Source organism: Chanodichthys erythropterus, chromosome 23, assembly GCF_024489055.1.
Source record: "Chanodichthys erythropterus isolate Z2021 chromosome 23, ASM2448905v1, whole genome shotgun sequence".
Taxonomy (NCBI): Eukaryota; Metazoa; Chordata; class Actinopteri; order Cypriniformes; family Xenocyprididae; genus Chanodichthys; species Chanodichthys erythropterus.
Window position 1 is genome coordinate 17,954,386 of NC_090243.1, and position 26,700 is coordinate 17,981,085.

The 26,700-nt window shown below is 33.9% G+C and overlaps 2 protein-coding genes across 5 annotated transcripts; one reads left to right on the forward strand and one right to left on the reverse strand.

The window, feature by feature from the left end:
• Positions 1-6,647: 6,647 nt before the first annotated feature.
• On the reverse strand, positions 6,648-9,226 carry zgc:112496 (uncharacterized protein LOC541336 homolog). Its single transcript, XM_067378645.1, has 6 exons — positions 9,094-9,226; positions 8,871-9,012; positions 7,577-7,670; positions 7,240-7,399; positions 7,006-7,158; positions 6,648-6,937 (listed from the first exon to the last, which is right to left on the reverse strand). Exons 2-6 carry the CDS (start codon positions 9,008-9,010, stop codon positions 6,738-6,740), a joined length of 747 nt encoding a protein of 248 aa, XP_067234746.1. The 5' UTR covers positions 9,011-9,012; positions 9,094-9,226; the 3' UTR covers positions 6,648-6,737.
• A 28-nt stretch (positions 9,227-9,254) lies between these two features.
• wdr24 (WD repeat domain 24) lies at positions 9,255-24,284 on the forward strand. 4 transcript variants are annotated; one of them, XM_067377908.1, is made up of 14 exons: positions 9,255-9,305; positions 9,767-9,890; positions 10,961-11,009; positions 11,171-11,278; positions 15,875-16,235; positions 16,498-16,675; positions 17,921-18,345; positions 18,419-18,684; positions 20,242-20,351; positions 20,445-20,545; positions 21,847-21,951; positions 22,030-22,367; positions 22,642-22,826; positions 23,810-24,284. In XM_067377908.1, the coding sequence occupies exons 4-14, from the start codon at positions 11,177-11,179 to the stop codon at positions 23,976-23,978; spliced, it is 2,340 nt and encodes a 779-aa protein (XP_067234009.1). In that variant the 5' UTR covers positions 9,255-9,305; positions 9,767-9,890; positions 10,961-11,009; positions 11,171-11,176; the 3' UTR covers positions 23,979-24,284. The 4 variants fall into 4 exon arrangements, with proteins under 4 accessions (XP_067234009.1, XP_067234010.1, XP_067234011.1 ...); XM_067377909.1 differs by having other exon boundaries at positions 22,033-22,367; XM_067377910.1 differs by having other exon boundaries at positions 18,434-18,684.
• Positions 24,285-26,700: the final 2,416 nt, after the last annotated feature.

Here is a 26,700-nt window from a genome sequence, read left to right on the forward strand (position 1 = left end):
AGATAAAATATCAGTCTCTGGTGTCTCCAGAATGTGTCTGTGAAGTTTCAGCTCAAAATACCCCACAGATCATTTATTATAGCTTGTCTAATTTGCCCTTATTTGGGTGTGAGCAAAAAGCAAAAATTGTAATTGCAGATGTTGTTTATGCTCAAACAGCAACATTACACACTAACTAATGTTAAAAAAGTGTTTTCTGCTCACCAAGGCTGTATTTATTTGATCAAAAACACAGTAAAAACAGTGAAATATTATTATAATTTAAAATAAGTTTCTTTCCAAAAAAACAAAAAAACAATCTTACTGACCTCAAACTTTTGAACTACTTAAAAATGAACTATTCTACTTAATATTTGTATTTTTATGCATATTAGAGTATTGTTTTATTAGCTTTAGAAGGCAGCTACCTATGCTGGCAGTAAACAGCAAGGGAGCTCACTAAGTTTTGGAACAGAGTGAATATCTGACCCTTCAAAATATTTCTAGTGAACACACAAACTGAAGCCAGCGAGTGAGCTTACAAGACAATATGTCTGTGCCACACGGTAATGATTACTTCAGTTATTGCTGTGCAGACTGCAGTTGTTATGGTAACTGCCATAACTTGATTAAAGATGCTTCAACATAGAAACGGATGCCGCGACCACCGGTACCGTATGTTTTACAACTCCTGCCTACATTTTCAGTGAGGGTCGTCTTAATAATAATGATGCTTATGACTGTATTTATATGAGTATTTAGTTTTAAAATAGAAAAATACAACCCACAATCCTTATGTTTTCATGACAAGACTGCAAAAGATGAGAAAAGAGTAATTTATGACCCTTAACACTAAGACAAAGCAAATAATGACAAAATTCATTAGTGCCAAGTTACCATTCGCTAAGCTGCTAAAAGACAATTAAAGGGAATGAATTAAATTGCTAAAGGAAAGATTGCTGTGTTCTGAGTTGATTTCTTTTCATTTTCGAAAAGCTTGACCGTGTGTCTATTTATTGTTGTGGATTTTTATGCCATAGTCCTATATTTATATTTATTCTGAGTGGCTGTCGTCGTTGGATTGTGGCGTGTGTAAAGATGGTCTTAAACTAATGATGCAAACCTCGAAATGAAATGCATTTACAAGGAATCCCCCACAGAAAGTGCTGGAAGATACAAAGCAAAGAAAATTAACAATACAAAATGTTTAATTAATGAAGTCTCATTTGTTCTGCTGTGCCCAAAGGTCATGGTTATGTAACATAACACATTAATAATACTTTTGAGGGAACAAGTGAGTCATTTGAATATTTTAAAGTCAGCATGAAACTGCACTCACAACCCATTTACTGCCATAATGGGACATATTTGCAAGTGAAAATGATAATCGAAAGGGATTTCATCAGAAAAGGATGGTGATTTCAGTAGTAATACATTAAATAATGTCAATTTTGGTTTCAAGTTGACTTCAAATGTTCTTATCCAGCATGCAAGAGTCGCATCAGAGTGAAATTGTTCCTGTAATATCTACCTGGCTGGCACTTTTAGACAGGTGAAAAATGAAAAGCCGATGAATATTTATTAGATACGCATATATAAACAGTGAGAAAGAGAGACAGAAATGTTATGAAAAAGCTAAGAGCTGTATTGGGACATGTGATGGAAGAAAATGAGGTGAGAAAGACGGGGCAAATAGCTGATAAAATGAAGGAAAATTGAGAGAAAGCAGCGAAATGATGGATGTATTATTTTTGAACACTCATCAAATGGATGCTGGAAGTGTGTGTGTGTGTGTGTGTGTTAAACCTGCTTTAATGTGCTGTATGACCATTGCTGGTTTTCAGACTGTTACAAGCACACATTCTGTGGTCTGTGTGTGTCTTTTATGAGTGTGGGAAACACTGACCATGGTCTAAAACAGTTGGGTTTGTGTTCAAAGTGGAATACTAGCATACTGAATTCATACTTTGCAGTTTATATTGTATCCTGCCTACTAATTTTTAAGAATATTTTTTGAAACTATGCATTTTCGACTTAAACGTTTCATACAGGGCCTAAAATTAACACTTGCCAAGTGCCGAATGCAAGTAAAAATCAGCATTGGTGGGTAAAATGCCTAATGTCAATTGCTAGTTGGTGTTTTTGTTTTGAAAAATGCGAGACGTGCAGTGGAATGGGGAAAAACGCAAAGTCTCGAGATGCGATTTTAAAAGTTGAACTGATTTTAGCTTGTGCTCCACTTATTTAAAAGACACGAGCGCAATGTTCATACACCTCCATCTAGCGCGTTTACATGGAAAAACAATGAATAAGTATCGCATTGGAATGGAAAAAATGGATTCGGTGTGAACGGCCCCTTACAATGCAATATTGTGAGAACAGGAACGTAAACAAAGGAACGTAAACAAACAGACACGAAAGGGAACTCAATTAGTTACGCGCACGCTGCAGTTTGACATTTTCTGTGCGCAAACATCTGAAGCACATTCCCAGAAAGCTGCATCCCAGACAGCGTGCAAATACTGAATTGAGCTCTTTTTCACATCTTCTTGTACTTGAACGGACAGATTCTAGTGCGTTTACATGGAAAAACAATGCAATATTGTGAGAACAGGAATGTAAACAAATGTGAACGTTGCTCGAGACAGTTGATGGGCCAGCGCTGCATCGTCACAAAAGTTTAAGCTTTGCCAATTTGAATATTCAAGCACAAGAAGATATGAAAGGGAACTCAATTAGTTACTCGCACGCTGTGGTTTGAAGTTTTCTGTGCACAGTAGGTGTGTAACGGTACACAAAAATGATGGTACGTACCTCGGTTTTGAAGTCCCGGTTCGGTACAGCAGGGTGAGAAAACAAAAAAAAATCTCTTTTTTTATTAAACAATGTTTTACTGAACTGTGTTTCTGTCTTTATATTTATTCAATTATAATTAAAATTTTCTTAAGGATAAAAAAAAATCTATCTCTGCTAATGCTTTAAACTATTAGGAAGAACTTACTTGCACATTACTTTAATATTAAAGATTACGATTAACAACAGAGCCCAAATTATTGAATTTAGTTGCTACACTTTTATATATAATCATCAACACTCAAATAATAATAAAAAAATGTATGCTTTGTAAGCAAGTAGATTACACATTAAGGCAGTTTTTGCATCAACTTCTGTTTCTCCAATTCGTTGTTGAAATATAATCATTTATACAGTGGCTGTCATAACTTGTTTTGATGACGGATTTATTTAGGCCTTACATTAACATTACATTAACAGGTTAGGTTAAATATAATTCAAATATAGGCTAATATAGTGTATATATTTAGTGAAACAGTTCATTTCTGGCTTTTCTGAGGTAAATGTAATACAACGTGACTTATTGTTTTATTGACATCTTTCCGCGGTTGAAACACTGAGTGAGCGATTTACACGAGACTGAAAGTATTGAAACTAACATTGAAAGTAACAAAACACAGAACTTATTGCGATTATTGGTGGTTAATGCTGGTTAGAAGTGATTAGGCTAAAAAGCATTACTGTGCGCGCCCCCTTCTGGATTGGAGTATGGATCGCATGTGACTGACTGTATTCGTCGTCTAACTGCCTGAACCGAACCGTGACGTCCGTACCGTGGCGGTTCAGCACGAATACATATACCATTACACCCCTAGTGCGCAAACATCCAAAGTGCGCACCCAGAAAGCCGCATCTCAGCGCGCAAATACTGAATTGAGCTCTCTTTCACGTCTTCTTGCACTTGAATGGACAGAAAAATTGTCCAAAAAAATCAGCAAGTATCTGAGTATACATATAGTCAGTTATGTAAACAGTTGAGAAAGAAAAAGCATGTGTATCAGTATGTTGGATCTGTGCATTAGCTCTTAAAGTGACAGCACCCTAATATTCCTGCTGCTGTCTGTGTTTTTAATGTTAATCAAACAACAAAAGACAAAGAAAAATCACCAATTGCTCTAGACTGACTAATTTATTTAACTTTAATAAGGATTAATCTTAAAAAAATCGGAATTGGGTCGTTTCAGCCTGCAGTGTGAATGTAGCCTAAGATGTGTGGTAAAAAGTTAATTTTTAGGCCCTGGTTTCATACATGTGTAGCCTCTAAAAGGACATGGTGATGGGAAAAAATATATTTCAATGCTTTTGCATTCCCCAGAGAAACTTTGCATTCGCTCGCACACCTTTTGAGTTCTTTGCGAGCGAACACAAGGTTTCTTGGGGAAACGCAAAACTTTTAATTTCAGATTTGCTTCAATCTCCAAAAATGTTTTTAATAGTTTTAGTTAACAATGTTTCAGGCTAGCTGAATTCAGAACTGCATACTAGCGTACTACTATTTCTGCCATAGAAAGATGTGGTAAATGTAGTAAGAGTAGTAACGCTAGTATACGTAAAGTCAAGCACAGTGCATCATGGGATAGTTTTACATATAGTGTGCTGTTTATACTACAACAGATATGTCATCCATGTATGCCATTCACACTGAACATTTGCATATTGTGCACAGTATGCATGCTGCAAAAATAGTATGGGTAGTATGGTAGTATGCCAATCTGAACATACTCTTAGTAAAGAAGTGTACTCAATCAATCCTCTTGAAACTGGGAACAAACTTATTTAGCAAGGACCTCCCCCTTATTCCCGCCCACATTACGTCCCAGCCAGTAGCTGCTCTCGAATCTCATGCTTGACATCAGTAGCACAGATCATGGTGTCATGAGTTTATTTTCTCCATGATGTTGTAGGTGTTGCTTTGAGATCATCGCTGCATCTGTGTTGCCGCCACAACTGTAGTCCTACTAAGAATTGTAGTCCATTTACAGACTTCAAAATGGTGCCAAAATACAAGAGATGACGACTCTTGCAGTAAAATTTTCTGTTTACATAAAAAGATGTTAAAACTGAAAATATAATATAAGGCTAATAGTTTTCTCTGGGTAAGTTGAAGATAAAAAAGAAATGTAAATACTGATAGTTTCTATCAAATTCTTTATCATTTCATGATGTATTGTACTTCTGAAATATTGGGACCTGAGGCAATTTGTTTTTTGTAGTTTTATTTTGTATGGTTTTGTGTTTGCTTTCATTTCTCAGCTGTATGAAATAAAGAACATACTGTGAGAAACGTCTGCGTGTGTTTGTGTGCCAACAATAAAACACTTTCCACTGATGCAGTATAAAGTGCTTGAAACTCCTCTTGAACTTAAAGGCGCTAAAGAGGATGTTTTGTTTTATACATTTTTGCAATATTACTTGAAACTGTCTTTACTAACTGATAAAAGACTATTTATTAGGTGCACTGAAAGGAATAATATTAATATACATCATCTGTGCACGAGGTAGGGCCTTAAAAACATCAGCCAATTGTTTACGCAATCATTGCGTAAACGATTGGCCCTCTGGCTTGTCAATCACTGCAGTGACGTTCGTTGTGAGAGACGAGCGCGGCTGCGCGCTCCAGTAACTTTCCACACTCCACAGGCGCCGCATACAATGTTTTTGTCAGGAGACAGGAGTAACAACTGCAGATTATGAGTTACCTGCGGTGAGTCCGACATAATGAATCCACTAACACGACACAGCGAATGCCGGTGGTAAACACTTGTGTTCCAATACTCGTGCATGAGTTTTGGGAGGCGTTCACTCGAAATGAGCTGTGAAGGAGAGGGGTTGTTCTTACGCATGCGCTCATTTCAAAAACTCACCAACAGTCTGGTTTCTCAGTCGACGAAAAGATCCTCTTTAGCACCTTTAACCTTTTTTAAACAAATTGTCAGTGTAAGGAGGTACTAAACCATCAGAAATGGTTTGGTCACCTCAAACTAAATATTATATATGTGGATTTATTTTGTTTATTTTACGTGTGGTTTGCAAATTTTGAAACTTAATATTTTCTCATAAATTAAAGAAAATATTTTTAAATTAAATGTATTTTTTAATATATATTTTTTAATTATTGTCTTTGAGATATATATATATATATATATATATATATATATATATATATATATATATATATATATATATATATGTATATATATATTATATTTATATAAACATTATTAGTCTCAGAAATTAAGACAAATGTTTTTTTAAATTATATTTATATATTTTTAAATGACTGTATTTAATACTTTTTACACATTTTTTATATATATATATATATATATATATATATATATTATTAGTTTCAGAAATTACAAATATATATTTTTAAAATTATTGTATTATTTTATATATATATAAACATTTTTAATTTGTTATATACATTTTAATTGTAATTATATATATAAAAAAACCCTATTATTGGTCTTAGAAATTACAAATATATATAAAATATATATTTTTATCAATTTTAAATATATATAAAATATTACAATTTAAAGTAACTGTTTTCTATTATTTTTAAGTGTTATTTATTCCTGATGCAAAGCTGGATTTTCAGAAATCATTCTAATATGCTAAAAACTCAAGCTTTGCCATCACAGAAATAAATGACATTTGAAATTGAAATAGAAGCCTTATTTTAAATGGTGTATGTATATACAGTACAACAAAGTATCTTTCAGGCCATTAAGTTTTACAAAGTTTTTATTGCTTTATTAAAACATCTATACATAAACAATAACAGAAGAGAAACTGTAAAATGTTGTCCCTCAAAAAAAAAAAGGAATATAGCAAAGGAATATATTGACAATATTGCATGTCAACACTACGGCAAATGCAGAGAAGTGCACAAACTGACTTTAAGATCGTGTAATCTTCAGTCTCTTCGAGGGTTTTTCATCAGCTGTCTTCCTCTTCTCTGGCTTCTTATTGGTCACTGTATGTGTTGCATCCTTCAGATTGAATTCCTGTATTAAAGAGGGCTGAATCTGATTGGCCACCGCCCATGCCCATAAACATTGCTCCACCCTGTGAGGAGTCCAGTCCTGCTGGCCGTCCACTGAGACAGGAAATAAATTATATAGTAAGATCCTAATAAAAAATATTAAAGCTTAACGTGTGTCCTACCTTTATTAAGCTGGGATGATTTATGCAGCATTTTCTGGAGGAAAAGTGCATAATGTTTGGCCGTGTACTCGACCGGTCTGAGCTCGGCGATGCTCTCCACAGCTTCATCAGCCATGAAGGCCACTTCACCTGGAGCTCCGGCTGCCAACACGGCTGACAGAGACAGTTTGATGTGGTTTAAACATGTATTATTGCAGTTATTGCATGCATGCTTGATTTGATAGGTGTGTGTACCTGATGCCGTTGCTGGCCCGACTCCTTTGAGTTTGCACAGCTCTGTAATTGCCGCCTGGACATCGGGCAACAAACCGAATGCTTTGCTGGTTGAGCTCTGAACCGCCTCCTCGCTGTTCGAGCCAATGAGCTGCTGCAGACGTGGCCTGAACTTCCCTTTCTGAGAGGAAGCAGCCCTCATCATCATCAATTATCAAAAAGAGCAATGCACATTGTGTGTGAACTGATGCCATAAGAGTGAACGTCACTGCGTGCAACCAATGAGCCACTTGCCTATTTCCGGCATCATGTTTCTTGCTAATTACGTAGAGTGTGAATCTATTTCTATTGTGCTTACAGTCAGTTTCCACTCCATGATCTTGACGAGCTCAGCATGTGTGAGGAAACGCTGGGATCGAGCCGAGATCGCTGCGGGCAGCTCCTCCTGAAACCTGGAAAAGACAGACAATGGCCTTAAGATTTCCTGCAACTGCATTATATTGTGATGCAAATACAATAATTAACATAAAAAAGACATTTTAGATGTGTATTTCTGAAAGTCTTTTTTTTTCTAGTGAAGCTGCATATAAGGTGTCAAATTGCATGTTAGCTGGTAATTATGATGAGTAGGCAAACATTATGAATTAAAATGATCAAGATAAAATTAATACAAATATTTTAAATTATAATTTAACAATATTTTAAATTCCTATAATTTATTGTTTATTTTAAATGTAAATATTTGAGTAATTTATATTTGTAAATAATATGATTATTAATACATAAATTAATATTCAATTATATTCTGATGCAAAAACAAAAATAAACATAAAAAGACATTTCAGGTGTTTATTTTTGTAGTTGTTCACATGACCTTTTAAATGTAGAGTTAATACTAGAGAAGCCTTATTTAAGGTTGACAAACTGCATGTTAATTGATAATTATGATAAGGAAAAAATTATGAATTCAAATAAAATTATCACAATATTTTATAATCTATATAATTTAAATTTTATTTTATATAATTTATTATTTTAAATGTATATATTTTTGTCATTTATGTTTGTAATTAATATGATTATGAATATATAATATATATATATTAAATTTTTGAAAAACTGTCATTAGTTTCTCATAAATTAAAGAATATATATATATATATATAAAATATAAAATGTATTTAAAATTATATATAATTTATTTTTTATTAATTTTTATTATTAAAGTAATAGTAAGTGTATATAATATATATATAAACACAATATTAAAGTATATATATAATATATTTTTTTAAATTATATATATATATATATAAATTATTTACAAGTTTTTATTGTTTTTGTAAATTATATATATATATATATATATATATATATAAATTATTTACAAGTTTTTATATTTTTAATTATTTATATATATATATATATATATATATATTATATTATACACACACACATACAATACATAATTACAATTTAAAATAACTTTTCTATTATTTTAAAATGTTCTAGTATATCATACTAGTATTTAGTATAATATAATTAGTAAATAATAAAGATTATTAATTAAATAAATTATTATGCAATTCTATTTTGATGCAAATAATGAACATAAAAATACATTTTAGCTGTGTGTTTGTAAGAACTCAAACCATTTGTCCAGTTGCAAGAGCTTTCCAGAAGTCTTGCCCTTTACAGCTGATTTTGCTTCAATCACAGTCCAGTATTTTCCATGAATCCCTCTCCATACAGCTGGATCTTCACAGCCAAACAGACTCCCGTCCACAGACATGACTGAGAGAGAAAGATTATTCAGTTTGTAACATTCACTGCAGATCTCAAACAAGCAAGCCAAATAACAGCACATTATCATACCAGGATGTGTTATGATATACAGTCCGTTGTGTGAACTTTTAAAGGCGTTTTAACAAATTATGCAGCTCTTTTCTAGTCTCCTGCAGTCTGACACACTAGAGCAGCTTGACTGAACCAGCGCGCGCCATGCGACGGGAGGTGACGTCAGCGACAAACGTAAACAATAATTCTACATCCGCTTCTCTTGAACGGACACATTTGTTTTTAAAAGGGTAAGTTTTGCGCGGTTATTTCATCAATATCTAAACTTATACTACAGTTGAACATTCATGTTCGGAAACATGATAAGCTGAATTATGAACTCGCGCGGCAGCAGTTATTACTGCTATACTGAGGTGTTTCTGAAGCTGTGTGACACTTTTGTTGTGTACGAGCTCTAAAGGACTCATATTTATCACATTCCACGCATAATACAGCTGTAAAATAATAAAAAGGTTTCATTTTTATAACCTCGAAGCTCCAGTCGGCCAGTATGAATGGTGATTATGAATAGTTCAAATCCTTATTATATCAATTAAATAAAATACAGAAAAAAGGGTTTTATAAACTCGTATAAAATCACCTCAACATCTCACTTGAGTTTTACTACTAATATGATTTCTAAAATTGCGTTGAACTTGTATTAATGTAGCTTCTCTGTCAGTGATTTTGCTGCTATGTTTCTGTTCTGCAGGTCGGTGTGTAATTTCATATCAAGATGTTGCACGCGCTCGCGTGGATGTGTGCGTGATGTCACGCACTTACTGTCACGTGAGGTGGATTTTTTCGTCTTGAGCTGAACTTGACAAACACAGACGGTGAGATAAAAACCCTGAATTTAAAGGATTAGTTCACTTTCAAATTAAAATTTCCTGATAATTTTTTCACCCCCATGTCATCCAAGATGTTCATGTCTTTCTTTCTTCAGTCGAAAAGAAATGAAGGTTTTTGATGAAAACATTCCAGGATTTTTCTCCATATAGTGGACTTCAATGGACTCCAAACAGTTGAAGGTCAAAATTACAGTTTCAGTGCAGCTTCAAAGTGTTCTACACGATCCCAGACGAGAAATAAGAGTCTTATCTAGAGAAATCATCGCTCATTTTCTGAAAAAAAAAAACTAAACTAAAATTATATACGTTTTAACCATAAATGCTCATCTTGGACTAGCTCTCTTCTTCTTCTCTATTAGAATTGCGGCAGTGTAGACACTGCTAAGTGTATAACTGCCCTCCACAGGTCAAAGTTTGAACTAATCGTTATATACTTGCCCTAGCATATTGTCAATGACAAATTAGTTCAGATTTTGACCTGAGGAGGGCAGTAATACAGAAGTAATAATAAGAAGAGAGCTCGTTCAAGATGAGCATTTATGGTTTAAAATGTATAAAATTTAAATTTTTTCTTTAGAAAATGAGCAATGGTTTCTCTAGATTAGACCCTTATTCCTCATCTGGTATCGTTTAAAGCCCTTTGAAGCTGCACTGAAACTGTAATTTTGACCTTCAACCGTCTGGAGTCCATTGAAGTCCACTATAAGGAGAAAAATCCTGGAATGTTTTCATCAAAAACCTTCATTTCTTTTCGACTGAAGAAAGAAAGACATGAACATCTTGGATGACATGGGGGTGAGTAAATTATCAGGAAATTTTAATTTGAAAGTGAACTAATCCTTTAAATAATAACATCAATAATACCTTAGATGTTTGTCATTTTACCACCACAAATCATTTCTAGAATAATAAAACAAACAAAAAAAAAATCGAATGATCTACTTATAGAAATATGATCTTTAAAGAATAGTTTAATCATTCATGTATATTTGTTTTTGAAATAATAAATACAGTGATGAAATGTGTTTGATGTTTCTGGCCTCATTTTCCCAAAGGTCCCAAAGGTTGGAGGTTTTTTGAAGTGTTTTTCTCAACACACAAAGCGTAAGTGTGAACTGCTTACTTTATTCATGCATGTTTAAATGTATAAGATGAGATAAATGCACCTCCAACCATGAGATGTTCGTGTTATGAATCTGTCCTCCACCTGCTGGCCAGAGAAGGAACTGCATCTCTCTCATCTCCTGTTTCTCTGTATTCTGCAGCTTGAGATGGAGAAGATGACCAAGGTCAGCGCCATCAGTGGCCGTACCATGTTTTGCCACCTGGATGCTCCTGCCAACGCCATCAGCGTGTGTCGGGATGCTACGCAGGTATTGTATTTTTTGTGGTTTTTAAATGTAGCCCATTTCAAAGAGAAGCACTGAATTAAAAAAATATATATATTTGAAACAGTTTTAAATTGCTATTAAATTTCACAAATAATTACAAAGAAACAACAAGTAACACATTGAATTAAATGTGAAATTTTGAAGTAGAAGATATAGTTAATAATATAGTTAATTGCATTAGTTAACATTAACTAACATCATAGCATTTATTTATATGGAAGTAAATTAATGCCAAATGTTTTTGAAATAAAAAGCTTGTTGAATTGCTCTAACTGAAAAAAAAAAATGCATTACATTAGCTGTACTTGCATTTAGATGCACTGTATTTTTAAGGCTTGCATTTTTATGGGATGAAATTCAACACAGTCGTATATTTAAGCTGTGAATATTTCAATTAAAAATATTTCACACACATTTTCATTATTAAAAATTAAATAATTCATATTCACATTTCAAATTTCACTTCCAAGATATTTATTCTGTTTAAAAATACAACCTATAAAATTCGACTAGCAATTTTCAGTCCATTTTATTTCACTTTACAAATTCGCTTCCACAAATTCAGTGGCTCAAATTCGGCAGAAAATTCAACATTTCACATCCGGGAACTGCAGGAAGAGCAGTAGAGTGCCGATGCATCATCTCTATCTGCTGTTGGTCTTCTTCACCAGCAGGTGCCGCTAGCGGCTGTTTAAGACGAGATCACGGCTAGTAAGTCATCATTCATTCATAAAAACGGATTTACAGAATTAGAGCAAGCGGTAAGTGAATGTGTGATGATTATCAGGGCCAGTATAAATGCAGAAAAGCTGATAAAGACACAAAAGCTGCATTTATGTTTAATTCAGTGTATTTACGCTTACTTTCCCAGTGTAGCTACAGCTTTCTCTCCAGTGAACAAGATAACGTTATTGCCCGATGCTGGTGTACAGATCAAACGTTAAATCTGAGATAGACATATATTTTTCTCTGTTGTTTAGTTTCCTTAACTTTATATCGCAGCGCTGTGTTGTAAAACTAGGGCTTCCCTCATCCGTCATAGCTGCCATCAGGACATATAAAACTCTTAACACAGCTTAATGGACTCGTACAGTGATATAAAAGACCAAACTCGCACCTCATTTGTGATGTAGGTTAGACTATATAGGCTCCAAGAAAGCAGATACTGGCATTAAGTTGATTTGACGCTGAACGTTTGATTATGATATTCGCAAATTTAGGGACCGTCTCTAAAGTTACGACATTCTGTATTCACGTTTCTACCTTCTACCAAACTCTTGTAGACACACATGAACATATACATATTCAAACACACCCCACTCAAAGTACATGCATATATACTATTTCTTTTTTTTTTTTTTTTTTTTTACACGTTCATCACACAATTTTTTTTTTACTTTGTTCATTTTTTATTTTACCTGATCATAGATTATCCTGCTTATACAAATTTTAAATTAAATTTAGAAATAAAATTAACTAAGTAGAACTAATTGTGTGATGAATGTGTAAAAAAAAAAGAAAAAGTATATGTGCATGTACTTTGAGTTGAGTGTGTTTGAATATGTGTGTGTGTGTGTGTGTGTGTGTGTGTGTGTGTGTGTGTGTGTGTGTGTGTGTGTGTGTGTGAGAGAGAGAGAGAGAGAGAGAAGGGTGCATCACTCTTCGACCTGGCACCTATAGATGAACACTTCACAGGTAGTTTTGGTGATTGTAAATCATTCTCATCAAATGTTATTGAGCTTCTAATTATCCAATACAGTAGTGAAATACATAGCAATCTTTACATATTACTTGACAGATTATTTGGAAACACTTTACAGTAAGGTTCATAATGTATTAACTAATGTGAACTATCCATGAGCAACACATTTGTTGTTGTATTTGTTAATCTTTGTTAACGTTAATAAAAATACAGCAGTTCATTGTTCATGTTACTTCACTGTGCATTAACTAAAGTTGACAAATACAACTCTTGATTTTAATAATGTATTAGTAAATGCTGGAATTAACATTAACAAAGATTAGTAAGTGCTGTAGAAGTGCAGTTCATTGTTCGTTCATATCAACTATTTAATATAAAGTGTTACCTTTTATTTTAATAAACATCAAAAATCTAAAAGGTTTGCATTATACCTGACACCTAGATGAACAATTTACAGTTGGTTTTGTGACTAAGTCATTCTCTTTAAATGCTATTGAAGGTAGAAACGTGAATATATAATGTTGTAACTTTAGAGACAGTCCCTAAATTTGCGAATATCATAATCAAACGTTCAGCGTCAAATCAACTTTATGCCAGTATCTGCTTTCTTGGAGCCTATATAGTCTAACCTACATCACAAATGAGGTGCGAGTTTGGTCTTTTATATCACTGTACGAGTCCATTAAGCTGTGTTAAGAGTTTATATGTCCTGATGGCAGCTATGACGGATGAGGGAAGCCCTAGTATTACAACACAGCGCTGCGATATAAAGTTAAGGAAACTAAACAACAGAGAGAAATATATGTCTATCTCAGATTTAACGTTTGATCTATACACCAGCATCGGGCAATAACGTTATCTTGTTCACTGGAGAGAAAGCTGTAGCTACACTGGGAAAGTAAGCGTAAATACACTGAATTAAACATAAATGCAGTTTTTGTGTCTTTATCAGCTTTTCTGCATTTATTCTGTCCCTAATAATCATCACACATTCACTTACCGCTTGCTCCATTTCTGTAAATCTGTTTTTATGAATGAATGATGACTTACTAGCCGTGATCTCGTCTTAAACAGCCGCTAGCGGCACCTGCTGGTGAAGAAGACCAACAGCAGATAGAGATGATGCATCGGCACTCTACTGCTCTTCCTGCAGTTCCCGGATGTGAAATGTTGAATTTTCTGCCGAATTTGAGCCACTGAATTTGTGGAAGCGAATTTGTAAAGCGAAATAAAATGGACTGAAAATTGCTAGTTGAATTTTATAGGTTGTATTTTTAAACAGAATGAATATTTTGGAAGTGAAATCTAAAAGGTGAATATGAATTATTGAATTTTTAATAATGAAAATGTGTGTGAAATATTTTTAATTGAAATATTCACAGCCTAAATATACGACCATGTTGAATTTCAGCCCATAAAAATGCAAGCCATAAAAATACAGTGCATCTAAATGCAAGTACAGCTAATGTAATGCATATTTTTTTCAAATAGTGCAATTCAACAAGCTTTTTATTTCAAAAACATTTGGCATTATTTTACTTCCATATATTTATCTTAGATAATGTTCATTTCAACATTTACTAACACATTATTAAAATCATAAGTTGTATCTGTTAATATTATTTAATGGACTTGAGCTATCAATGAACTCAAAATGAATGTTAAGTTAATAAAGATTAATAATACTGTAACAATTATATTGCTTATTGTTAGTTAATGCATTAACTAATGTTAAGTAATGGGACCTTATTGTAAAAGGTTACCTATTTATTTATTTATTTATTTATTTATTTTTTAATGTGTATATTGTAGTAATTTGTATTTGTAATTTATATTGTTATTAATATGTCAATTAATATTCAATCTTTCAATCAATAATTAATTATTCAATAATTAATTGTCAATAATAAAAATTACTATTTTTGTATATTATAGTAATTTGTATTTATAAATGATATTGTTATATGTAAATTAATATTCAATCTGTCAATCAATAATTAATTATTGAATAATTAATTGTCAATAATAAAAATTCATATTTAAAATACATTTTTTCCATATCGTAGTAATTTATATTGTTATTAATATGTAAATTAATATTCAATCTGTCAATCAGTAATTAAGTATCCAATAATTAATTGTCAATAATAAATAGTAATATTTAAAATAAATTTTTTTGTACATCGAAGTAATTTGTATTTGTAATATTTACTGTTATTAATATGTAAATTAATATTCAGTCTTTCAATCAATAATTAATTATATAATTAATTGTCAAAAATAAAAAATAATATTTAAAATACTATTTTTGTAAATCATAGTAATTTGTATTTGTAATTTTTATTGTTAATAATATGTAAATCAATATTCAGTCTGTCAATCAATAATTAATTATATAATTAATTGTCAACAATAAAAATTAATATTTAAAATACTATTTTTGTATATCTTAGTCATTTGTATTTGTAATTTATATTGTTATCAATATGTAAATTAATATTCAATCTGTCAATCAATAATTAATTGTCAATAATAAAAATTCATATTTAAATACTACTTTTTGGTAATGTCATTAGATATTCAATTCAATTCACATTTATTTGTATAGCGCTTTTCACAAAATATATAGTTTCAAAGCAGCTTTACAGAAAATGCATGTTTCTGCATTACAATTTAGAGTGATCTGTTATCAGAGGTGACTGTTTCCAAGTAATCTCCATATGTCAGAAATGCAGATAATGCAAATCATGCAGTCATCTAACATCATGTATTCATTTAGGCAGAAACAATGATCTCATTAAAGCAATTAATACAAGTAATATGGTAAATATAAAGAAAATATAGATAGAGTTAACTTGTGATGGATCATGTTTCAGGTGGTGGTTGCTGGGCGAAATATCTTCAAGATATATGGTCTGGAGGAAGACGGTTTCGTGGAGCGTCTGAACCTGCGCGTGGGACGCAAACCCTCGCTGAACTTCAGCTGTGCGGACGTCATGTGGCATCAGATGGAGGAGAACCTGCTGGCCACCGCCGCCACTAACGGAGCCGTTGTGACGTGGAACCTGGCGCGGCCGTGCCGTAACAAACAGGAGCAGTTGTTCACAGAGCACAAGCGCACGGTCAACAAGGTCTGTTTTCACCCTACTGAGGTGAACATGCTGCTGTCCGGCTCTCAGGACGGATTCATGAAGTGTTTTGACCTGCGAAAGAAGGAAAGCGTCAGCACATTTTCTGGTATTTACAATCTTGTGTGCAGATGAGCATCTCTGACTTTTCTGCAACATCTGCATAAGCTGAAGTATGTACATTTAAAAGTAATAACTCACCCAAAAAATGACATTAAAAATCCACAAAAAAACATCTGAGGAGCTATTTTCAATGCACTTTAATTTAAGAAGCAAATCTGGAGCTTCTTAGACACTAAATAGATTCATATTTGATGCTTCAGATATGGAAGCTGTACACAATCAATGTGAACATCAGTCTGTTTTTGCAGGTCAGTCTGAGAGCGTGAGAGATGTGCAGTTCAGTATGAAGGATTACTTCACGTTTGCGGCCTCGTTCGAGAATGGAAACGTGCAGCTGTGGGACATCCGCAGACCCGACCGTTACGAGAGGATGTTCACCGCGCACACTGGCCCCGTCTTCTGCTGTGACTGGCACCCTGAGGACAGGTGTGTGCACACTTAACAAAACTAATCGTAATAATAGTACATATAGTACAATAATAGTACAATAGTAAAATTATGAATAATGAAATATGAAACTTACAAATCTAAAAAATTAAATAAAAAAGAAATAGTAAAAATAATAATAGTAAAATTCTAAATAATGACTTAAGAAACTTAAAAGTGAAAAATTAAAAATGGAAAGATAAAAGGAGAAGGAAATGGTAATAATGATAATAATTATTATAATAATTATAATAGTAAAAGTCTAAATAATGATGTAAAGTTCATAAGTGCACATTTAAAAAGGGAAGAAAAAATAAGAAGGAAATAATAACAATAATTCTTACTTAAAAAATTGAAAGAATGATGATAATTATTCTTACTGTTATTATTATAAAATTCGAAAAAATGAAATAAGAAAATTAAAAAAGGATGATAAAATAAGAAGGAAATAATAACAATAATAAAATTCTTAAACTTAAAAAAATTTAAGAATAATAATAATAATAATTATTATTATTACTACTATTATTATTATTAAAAAAATCTAAATAATAAAACTTAAACTTAAAAAAGTAAAAATTAAAAAAGGAAGATAAAATAAAAGGAAATAGTAACAATAATAATAGTAAAATTCTAAATAATGACTTAATAAACTTAATAAAAGTGAACATTTTGAAAAGGAAGATAAAATAAGGAAATAATAATAATGATAATAATTATTATTATAATAATTATATTAGTAAAATTCTAAATAATGACTTAAAAAAGGAAGAGGAATGAGAAGGAAATAATAATAAAAATAATAATAATAATAGTAAAGTTCTAATGTATGACTTAAGAAACTTAAAATTAAAATACAAAAAGAAGATAAAATAATAATAGTAATACAATTATAAATAATGACTAAAGAAACTTAAAAAAGTGAAAATGTAAAAAAAAAAAAAAAAAAAAGGAGGATAAAATGAGAAGGAAATAATACTATTACTTATAATAATAGTAGTTTTCCAAATAATGACTTAAGAAACTTTTTCAAAAAAGTGAAAATAGTACAAAAAGAAAGACAAAATAAGAAGTAAACAATAGTCATAATAGTAAAATTCTAAACAATTTGTTAGAAACTTAAAATATCTCATCTTAGCTAACTTGTGTGATGTTTTGTCTAATTTCAGTTGGTAAAAGGTTACACATTAACTTCAACCTCTTTGGCTCTATTGTGTATATATAAGTCTTGTCTGTCTCTTGTAGGGGTTGGCTCGCCACAGGCGGACGTGACAAGATGGTGAAAGTCTGGGACATGTCGACCAATCGCGTGAAGGAGATCTACTGCGTTCAGACCATTGCGTCGGTGGCCAGAGTGAAGTGGCGTCCGGAGCGGCGCTATCACCTGGCCACCTGCTCCATGATGGTGGACCACAACATCTACGTGTGGGACGTCCGCCGGCCGTTCATCCCCTTCGCCACATTCGAGGACCACAAAGACGTGACCACGGGAATCGTGTGGCGGCAACAGCATGACCCATACTTTCTTCTGTCGGGGTCCAAGGACAGCACTCTGTACCAGCACATGTTTAAAGACGCCAGCAGGCCCGTCGACCGCGCCAACCCTGAAGGACTCTGTTTCGGGTTGTTCGGCGACTTGGCGTTTGCTGCTAAAGAGAGTCTGATGACCGGTGAGTGACCCAGATAAAGTCTAAAATGTTTATCGACATTGATTTCTTATCAGAATATTGTCTTTCTTAATAGCTCCCCCTTCTGTAGGGGACGTGGGGCGTAAAACCTACCCAGGCGGCGATCGGCGGTACCCCATCTTCTTCTTCAAGAAGCCCGATGTGACGGCTCAGTTTGCGCAGGTGTCCAGCGCGCTCAGTGTGTTTGAGAGTGAAGCGGGCAGCAGCGTCGGCATGGACTGGTTCATTAGCACCGCGCAGAGTTACTTGCTTAGCGGGAAACCCTTCGCCGAGCTCTGTGAGCACAACGCTCAGGTCGCCAAGAAACTCAACAGACTGCAGGTACTTGTTTTGTCCGCTAAAGCACTTTGATTTAAAATATTAAAGAGGACCTATAATGCCCCTTTTCACAAGATGTAATATAAGTCTCTGGTGTCTCCAGAATGTGTCTGTGAAGTTTCAGCTCAAAATACTCCACAGATCATTTATTATAGCTTGTCAAATTTGCCCCTATTTGGGTGTGAGCAAAAACACGCCGTTTTTGTGTGTGTCCCTTTAAATGCAAATGAGCTGCTGCTCCCACCCCCTTTCCAGAAGAGGGCGGAGCTTTAACAGCTCAACAACAACAAAGCTGGAGAATCTCACGCAGCCAAAATGAGGATTGTCAGTAACGGTGTTCAGCCTTACATTGTTCAAACCGGAGTCGACACTGATGGAGAGACTCAGGAAGAAGTTACAACTTTTAGACGTTTTTGAATCATGGTTAGCGGATACATTTATGTAGTTGCTGTGGAGTTGATTCAACTCATCCACTAGCATGTGCCGTCATGTTCATCTTTTGTGCAAATCCAGCGCTGAATTGATCCTCGTTTGTGAAGCAGTCCGACGTAAAATGACGGCATGATGATAACAACACTCTACTACAACAACTCTTCCTCTTCTCTAAAGCAGCTCAACATGGCCTCAACCCCTTTGTTGTGTGTTCTCGGGGGTGGGGTTTATGTAAATTTTGGGGGTTTTGATGTCACCAACCCAGGAAGAAGCTTGTTGTAGTCCCTACCAGCTGTTTGTTGTAGTCCTTAAACAGCGAGTTCTTTAAAAGAAAATATCTCCCTTTGCATTGAACTTTGAGCGTTGTAACTTTGCAGATGTTGTTTATGCTCAAACAGCAACATTACACACTAACTAAAGTTAAAAAACTGAAATCATAATCAAGGACCCCTTTAACTTGAAGTCCTCCCTGAGATTTTACATGTATATTGGAATAATTTACACTTATATTGTAACACATTCACATGTTCATGGTCCTCTGGTGTTGGTTTTCTTTTTTATATTTTGTAAACTTTATTTAGGTTTCTGAAGGCATTACGATACAAACCGAAATAAGTGGTAACAAACAAAATAATGTAAAAATTGTCAAAGATAAATATCCCTGATACGTAAAATACTAGAAGGTTTGGCATCTCAAAAGATGTCATCAAGAAGACATAAAGAAAAATAGATAAACTAAGTAAAAAATATATTTAAAAGATTACTTAAAAAAAGTTATGAAAATCTGATACAGTGCATTATTTTCCTAAATAAATCAAACTTGTCATTGTTGATACATCGTAATATGTATTATGTTCTCCAGTTCTGGTTTTCTGATGTCACATGACATGCAGATAAGCAAATAAAACATCTCTGTATCATTTTTATTTAATTTCATTTTTATTATTTTAGTGATAATTTTTTATTTTAAAAAGTAAAATTAAACATATTTACAAATTAAAAATTATTTATTTATTTGAATAAAATTTACATTTTTAATTATTAGCTTTTCATCAATTCACAAACCCCTTCATAAACCCTTTTAGAAGACTGTTATTGAGTTTTGATTTGTGTTTGTGTGCTATACAGGAATCGACCACATGGACGATGCTGCGAATTATGTTTTCCGAGCCAGCTAATCCGTCCTTGTCAACCAATCACAATCTGAATAAGTCAGGAAACCTTCCGCTCGTCAACAGGTACTGATATTATTATCCAATGTGATTTTTCATTTCTGAATCCCAACCTCAGCATTGCTCAGTTCTGTCTTTTATCTGCATCCTGTACTGTAGCTTCAGTATGAAGGAGATGAGCGCTGCTCTCAATGAGAGAAACAAAGAAAACAGACAAGACAACATACACAGCCTGGAGACCAACCTCAACAACAATGACGGTGAGACAGAAAACTGCAACGTGTTTGTTGATGTTTCACCAAGATACAGTCAGTTGGATTGTGTTTACAGTGTAAGCATTGTGTTTGCTCTCAGAACTTTTGCATTTCCCCAAGAAACTTTGCTTTTGTTCACAAAATGTTGTGATTCCCAGAGAAACTTTGTGTTTACCCAAGAAATGTTGTATATGCTTGCAAAACTTTTGTGTTTCCCCGAGAAACATTGCCTTCACTCCCAAAACCTTTGCATTTCCTGAGAAACTTTGTGTTCATTCCCAAGACTTTTGCTTTTCTGAGAAACTTTTCAATCATTTGTAAGACCTTTGCGTTTCCTGGGAAACTTTGCGTTCATTCCCAAAACCTTTGCTTTCCCGAGAAACTTTGTTCACTCGCAAGACTTTTGTGTTTCCTGGGAAACTTAGCGTTCGTTACAAAAACCTTTGCTTTTCCTGAGAAACGTTGCGTTCGTTCCCAAAACCTTTGCTTTTTCCGAGAAACTTTGCGTTCACTCACAAGACCTTAGCGTTTCCCAGGAAACTTAGCATTCGTTACAAAAACCTTTGCTTTTCCCAAGAAACTTTGCGTTCACTCACAAGACCTTAGCATTTCCCAGGAAACTTAGTGTTCATTACAAAAACCTTTGCATTTTCCAAGAAACTTTGCATTTACTCGCAATGAACTCAAAAGTTTTGTGAGCAAGTGCAAAGTTTTGAGCGAATGTTTTCAAATGTGAAAAGCTTTGAAATATATTTTTCTATATATTTATTTCTATTTTTCAAATCTTTCCATCACCATGTCCTTTTTATAAAAAAGAAACGTAAATTATTAAAATCTTAAAACTCGATGGGCATTTTTATGATGAATAGACTTACGTCGTTCCAAACATACATGATTGTCATTGAGTAACATCTTAAATTTCATTCTGTTCTTCTAGAAAAGCAATCATATGACTTCAGGAGACTTACGCTCCTGGTCACTATATGTTTGCATTGTATTGAAAAGAGCAACTTGAACATTCTTCTAAACATGTTCCAGAGAAGACAAAAAGTCACACAGGTTGGGAATGACCTGTAAATCATGACAGAATTGTCTTTTTTTTGGTGAACCAACCCTTTAAACACCTCAGGGTTAATGGCTTGGCTCGGGGGCTCAGTTATTATAGCGATGAATTTTGATTCTAGTAATTATGGTTCACTCCTCCAGTGTCTCCACGGCCTCTTCAGCTGTCAGCCCAGAGTTTTAACTGCCAGGAAAACCTTACAAACACTTAAACAGTGGATAAAGATCTCTGTTTCTGTGTGCAGAGAACGAGGAGACGGAGGGCAGCGAGGGTCAGGCGGAGTATCTGTTTGGAGACGCTGAACTTGATGATGATGATCTCTACAGCATGGAACACGACAACCAGGCAGGTTAGTCGACACCTCCAACACATCTCACATGTCTGTCATATATAAATAGAAAAAAACTTAAGATTTCGGTCTGTCCAGCAGAGGAGCCTGAGTACCTGCTCCCTCAGGAGGCGTTCCCGTTACGGCACGAGATCATGGACCATCCCTCGGCCCCGGAGCCGGTGCAGGAGAAGCCAGAGTCGCCCCACGTGAGCGGCAGCGAGGCCGAGAGCACATGCCTGACTCCCATGGAGTCCATCAGTCTCATTTCAGTCTCGCAGCTGCTTTTCTCGCCCCACCTGCCGCCCAAGTTCTTCTGCCCCATTGTGAAGGAGATGCTGTGTTACTACGCCGAGCAGGGCGACGTGCAGATGGCCGTGTCCGTGCTGATCGTGCTGGGCGATCGCATCCGTAAGGAGATCGATGAACTCACGCAGGTGAGGCAGAGCGTGTGTGTAAGAACTGCTTTATTGCACATCACTCTGAAATGCTTCACTCTGATTGGTCAGTTGTGAGATTCTGAGGTCAGTTATTCCCTGATAATGACCCTTGTCAATAGCAACGCTGTATAATGACTGCTCATCCGGGTATTCGAGGCCTGTGCTTCTTTCATGTCTTTTGTATCACACAGTATGCGTTTTTCAATTCCACTGCGCTATTTCTCATTGTTTTTCTATGCAAACGCACTAGACAGGCATGTTTGTTTTTCAGGAACACTGGTATATGTCCTACATCGACCTGCTGCAGCGGTTTGAGTTGTGGAACGTCAGCAACGAAGTGATCAAACTGAGCACGTGCGGCGCCATCATGTGTCTAAATCAAGCGTCCACCACTTTACACATCAACTGCAGCAACTGCAAGCGACCAATGAGCAACAAAGGCTGGATCTGTGACAGGTACGACCTCCAAGCAATGACTTTTATCTTGTCTTTCAAAATCATTCAGTTCAAGTTCAGTTTTTTTTTTATCTAATGCACCCTAATGCATATATATATATATATATATATATATATATATATATATATATATATATATATAATAAAAATTCTAAAGAAAAAAAACTAAATTATTAAAATTTAAAACAGAAAATATAAAAATAAAATGTAATTCAAAATATTAACAAAAACTCTAATAGTATATTAATGATACTAAAATGACTGGGTTTTCAGTGTAGTTTAAAAATGCATTATTAATAAATTAAATGAAAATTTTATATTACAATAAAATTACATTTAAGTTGTAATTATACATTATTACAAGTATATTTATTTAGTTATTATATTATTTCATTATATAGAAATAAATGTGTATATATATATATATATATATATATATATAATGATTTTATTTAACAAATATATATATATATATATATATATATATATATATATATATATATATTACAATATATTACAATATATTAATATATTACAAAGTGTATATATATATAGATAGATAGATATATAGATACACAGAAAGACTAGATAGATAGATAGATAGATAGATAGATAGATAGATAGATAGATAGATAGATATACACACACTTTGTAATATATTACACACATACTTTGGGTCCACATTAATATATAAATAAAATTAATATATTTTATTTTAAATTATAATAATAAATAAATGTATGTTATAATTATAAATTATTATTATTATAACAGTGAATAAATTATTATAATTTACTATTATATCATTTGTTAATTAATTTTATTTAATGTATTATAAATTAATAAAAATAATTAAATTATACTTTAAAATATTTTGGAAAATCATTTGGAAAAATTGTAAGAAATTCCCCATATATAATATATATAAATATATATAAATATATATATATATATATAATTGTGTGTATTGTATCCCTCCATAGGTGCCACCAGTGTGCGAGTGTGTGTGCGGTTTGCCATCACGTGGTCAAAGGCTTGTTTGTGTGGTGTCAAGGCTGCAGTCACGGAGGACACCTGGAACATGTGATGGAGTGGCTGAAACAGTCGAAACACTGTCCGGCCGGCTGTGGACACCTGTGTGAATACACCTGACACCAAACACACCTGGTCAAACTCTGGACGCTCTCTAAGCAGAGGACCAATCAGGCTGCTACTTATTACTATAACTAATGATCTGATGATAATCAAACTTGTAGAAGGGAATCTGTACACTCGAATGTGTGCTAAAACAATCAGCAAGCTTTTTTTTTAGTTTTTGGAGATTTGTTTTATAAATACAATCTAATGTATGTAATTGAATTACACTCAAGATGCCCTTGGTTTTGGGAATATGATTCATTTACGTTGAAAATACTCTGGAAAATGTTGTAAATCAGATTATTTAATAAGAATCAATAAAGCCAGTCTTTGCTAGACATCTGTCTGAGTCTGTGATCATGAACACACCAAAAAACTTTAAAAGTGACTTTCTTTGGAAGAATTTGATCTAAATGTTAGCTGATTATATAAAAAGTTTCTTTATTCTTTCTGTATCATCACTGTGTGTCATCACTGTTTCGAAACATTTCAAAATTTCAAAAAATTTCAATGGTTCACCGGTAGAGGGCGATGATAAAGTGAACCCATGAATCATGCAGATTCACTGAGAACAATTGAACAAGTGTCTAGGGCTTTACCCTATGGTTTTACCTGATCTCCAATCAGTTTTATACATTTGTAGATGTTTTAATTAGACAGTAGAATAATGGTAGTTATTAAGAGCTCTTATTGACCTGTTTAGCTTGAGCCATGGAACAGAGAAACAACCCTTGAAAATTGATAAAAGAACACATGTTATACAGACACTATATATTTAATCTTATTAGATGATTAGTTAATTGCATTTGATTGATTTTACTTTCAATAAAACTTTTGCAATACATTTGTAAAAGGGTATTTTTAATGCATGTCTGGCCTGAGTTTTTTGCATTTGCACTAAGGAGTCCACTAGGGGTCACCGTGGAGACGGGTGTCAGATTGTTTCGAAGCCTCGACACATCACGGCACATTTGCCTCAACTGCTTCAGTCACGAAGCCTCGATCTGCCCATCACTATGTTTCGAGTGAATAGCTAGTGGAATCGATCTAATCTAACAGTGAATTTAGCTGGCAAAGTCAATGTAGCAGAATAAAAACAACGCCTAGTCCTTTTCACTGCAACTTCAAAGGAAGCAAGTTGTCGAAACTAACGCTGGATACCTGAGGTAATGTTATGTTACACTGTTTTGCTAGCCTGGCATAATGATCTCATCGTTACTTACCATTTATTCCGAGGGTATACTATGACTGAGTTAAAACAGCCCAAACTAATTTTAATATAATAAGTCAAGGGTCAAGAGCTCAACTAAAACAAACACTCATCTCCACGATGGTGGCTTAAAAATTGTGATTTTTCTCCTTTGGGGATTCTGCGTGTTAGTCTATATCGAATGTCTAGAAGACGTCAAAAAAAGACGTCATAAAAACTCATTCTGGCCCCTCAGTGGACGTCTTTTCAACCTGAGACAAGACCTCAAAAAGACGTCTTCTGGACGTAATTTGCTCAGTGGGTATTTTCAAGGTCAAGTTTATTTATATAGCCCTTTAAAACAGCATAAATGCTGACCAAAGTGCTGCACAATATACCAAACAAAACATCCTCATACAATACAATTGAAACAGTAATAATAAAATATAAAAAAACAAAACAAATAAAAGTAATAAAATTAAGACAGGAACATCATGCAATATAAAACAATATTTAAGACTAAAAAATGTATATCAAATTACACATATGCCTGAGAAAAAAAGTATGTTTTGAGAGAAGATTTAAATGTAGAAAGAGTAGGGGAAAGTCTAATAGACACAGGTAGGGAATTCCAGAGCTTAATACCATGAACTGAGAAAGCTCTGTCACCTTTGGATTTAAGTCGGGATTTTGGAACATTTAATATCATCTGGGTGGAAGATCTGAGTGTTCTCACTGGGGAATACGAATGGATAAGTTCTGAAATATAAGAAGGGGCAAGACCATGAATTGATTTGAATACAAATACTAAAACATTAAAATCAACTCTGAAACGAACGGGTAGCCAATGAAGTGATGACAGCACAGGTGCAATATGTTCTCTCTTTTTTGTCCCTGTTAAAAAACGAGCCGCAGCATTCTGTACCAGTTGTAATCGCGAAAGCGAGGACTGATTTATTCCAGCATATAGAGCATTGCAATAATCCAGCCTGGTTGAAATAAACGCATGAATAATGATTTTTGAATATTTGAATTTTTGAATATTTTTCAGTTTGCGAAGTCCCCTAAGCTGCAGAAAACTGGCTCTAACTACAGAGTTGATTTGTTTATCAAATTTGAACTCAGGGTCAAGGGTAACTCCCAGATTTTTAACTTTATCACGAATGTTATCTTGAAGGGGGCCTAGGGTAGAACTTATGTTATTTAAAAGGTGTGAAGGGCCAAACAACATAACATCAGTCTTCTTCTGATTTAATTGAAGGAAATTATTGTCCATCCAAACCTTAATGTCCTCTAAACAAGCTAGCAGAGAGGAAACTGAATCAGTACCTGATTTTAATGGAAAATAGAGTTGAGTGTCATCGGCATAAATGTGATATGAAACCTTATGGGACTCAAAAATGAAACGAAGAGGGAGTAAGTATAAGGAAAATCAGATTGGACCAAGAATTGAGCCCTGGGGCACCACACAAGTGACAGGAACTGAGCTTGATGAAAATTCTCCAATTTCCACCAAAAAATTCCTGTTTGCGAGATATGATGCAAACC

What these genes read in the sequence shown, in the direction of transcription:
- zgc:112496 (XM_067378645.1), bottom strand. Translation starts at nt 9,010, where the DNA reads ATGTCTGTGGACGGGAGTCTGTTTGGCTGTGAAGATCCAGCTGTATGG. An exon ending in TCATGGAGTGGAAACTGACT is followed by an intron (nt 7,400 to 7,576) that starts GTAAGCACAATA and finishes GCTTCCTCTCAG; the next exon opens with AAAGGGAAGTTCAGGCCACG. An exon ending in CGGGCCAGCAACGGCATCAG is followed by an intron (nt 7,159 to 7,239) that starts GTACACACACCT and finishes TGTCTCTGTCAG; the next exon opens with CCGTGTTGGCAGCCGGAGCT.
- wdr24 (XM_067377908.1), top strand. Translation starts at nt 11,177, where the DNA reads ATGGAGAAGATGACCAAGGTCAGCGCCATCAGTGGCCGTACCATGTTT. An exon ending in AGAAACTCAACAGACTGCAG is followed by an intron (nt 18,685 to 20,241) that starts GTACTTGTTTTG and finishes TGTGCTATACAG; the next exon opens with GAATCGACCACATGGACGAT. An exon ending in GGAACACGACAACCAGGCAG is followed by an intron (nt 21,952 to 22,029) that starts GTTAGTCGACAC and finishes CGGTCTGTCCAG; the next exon opens with CAGAGGAGCCTGAGTACCTG.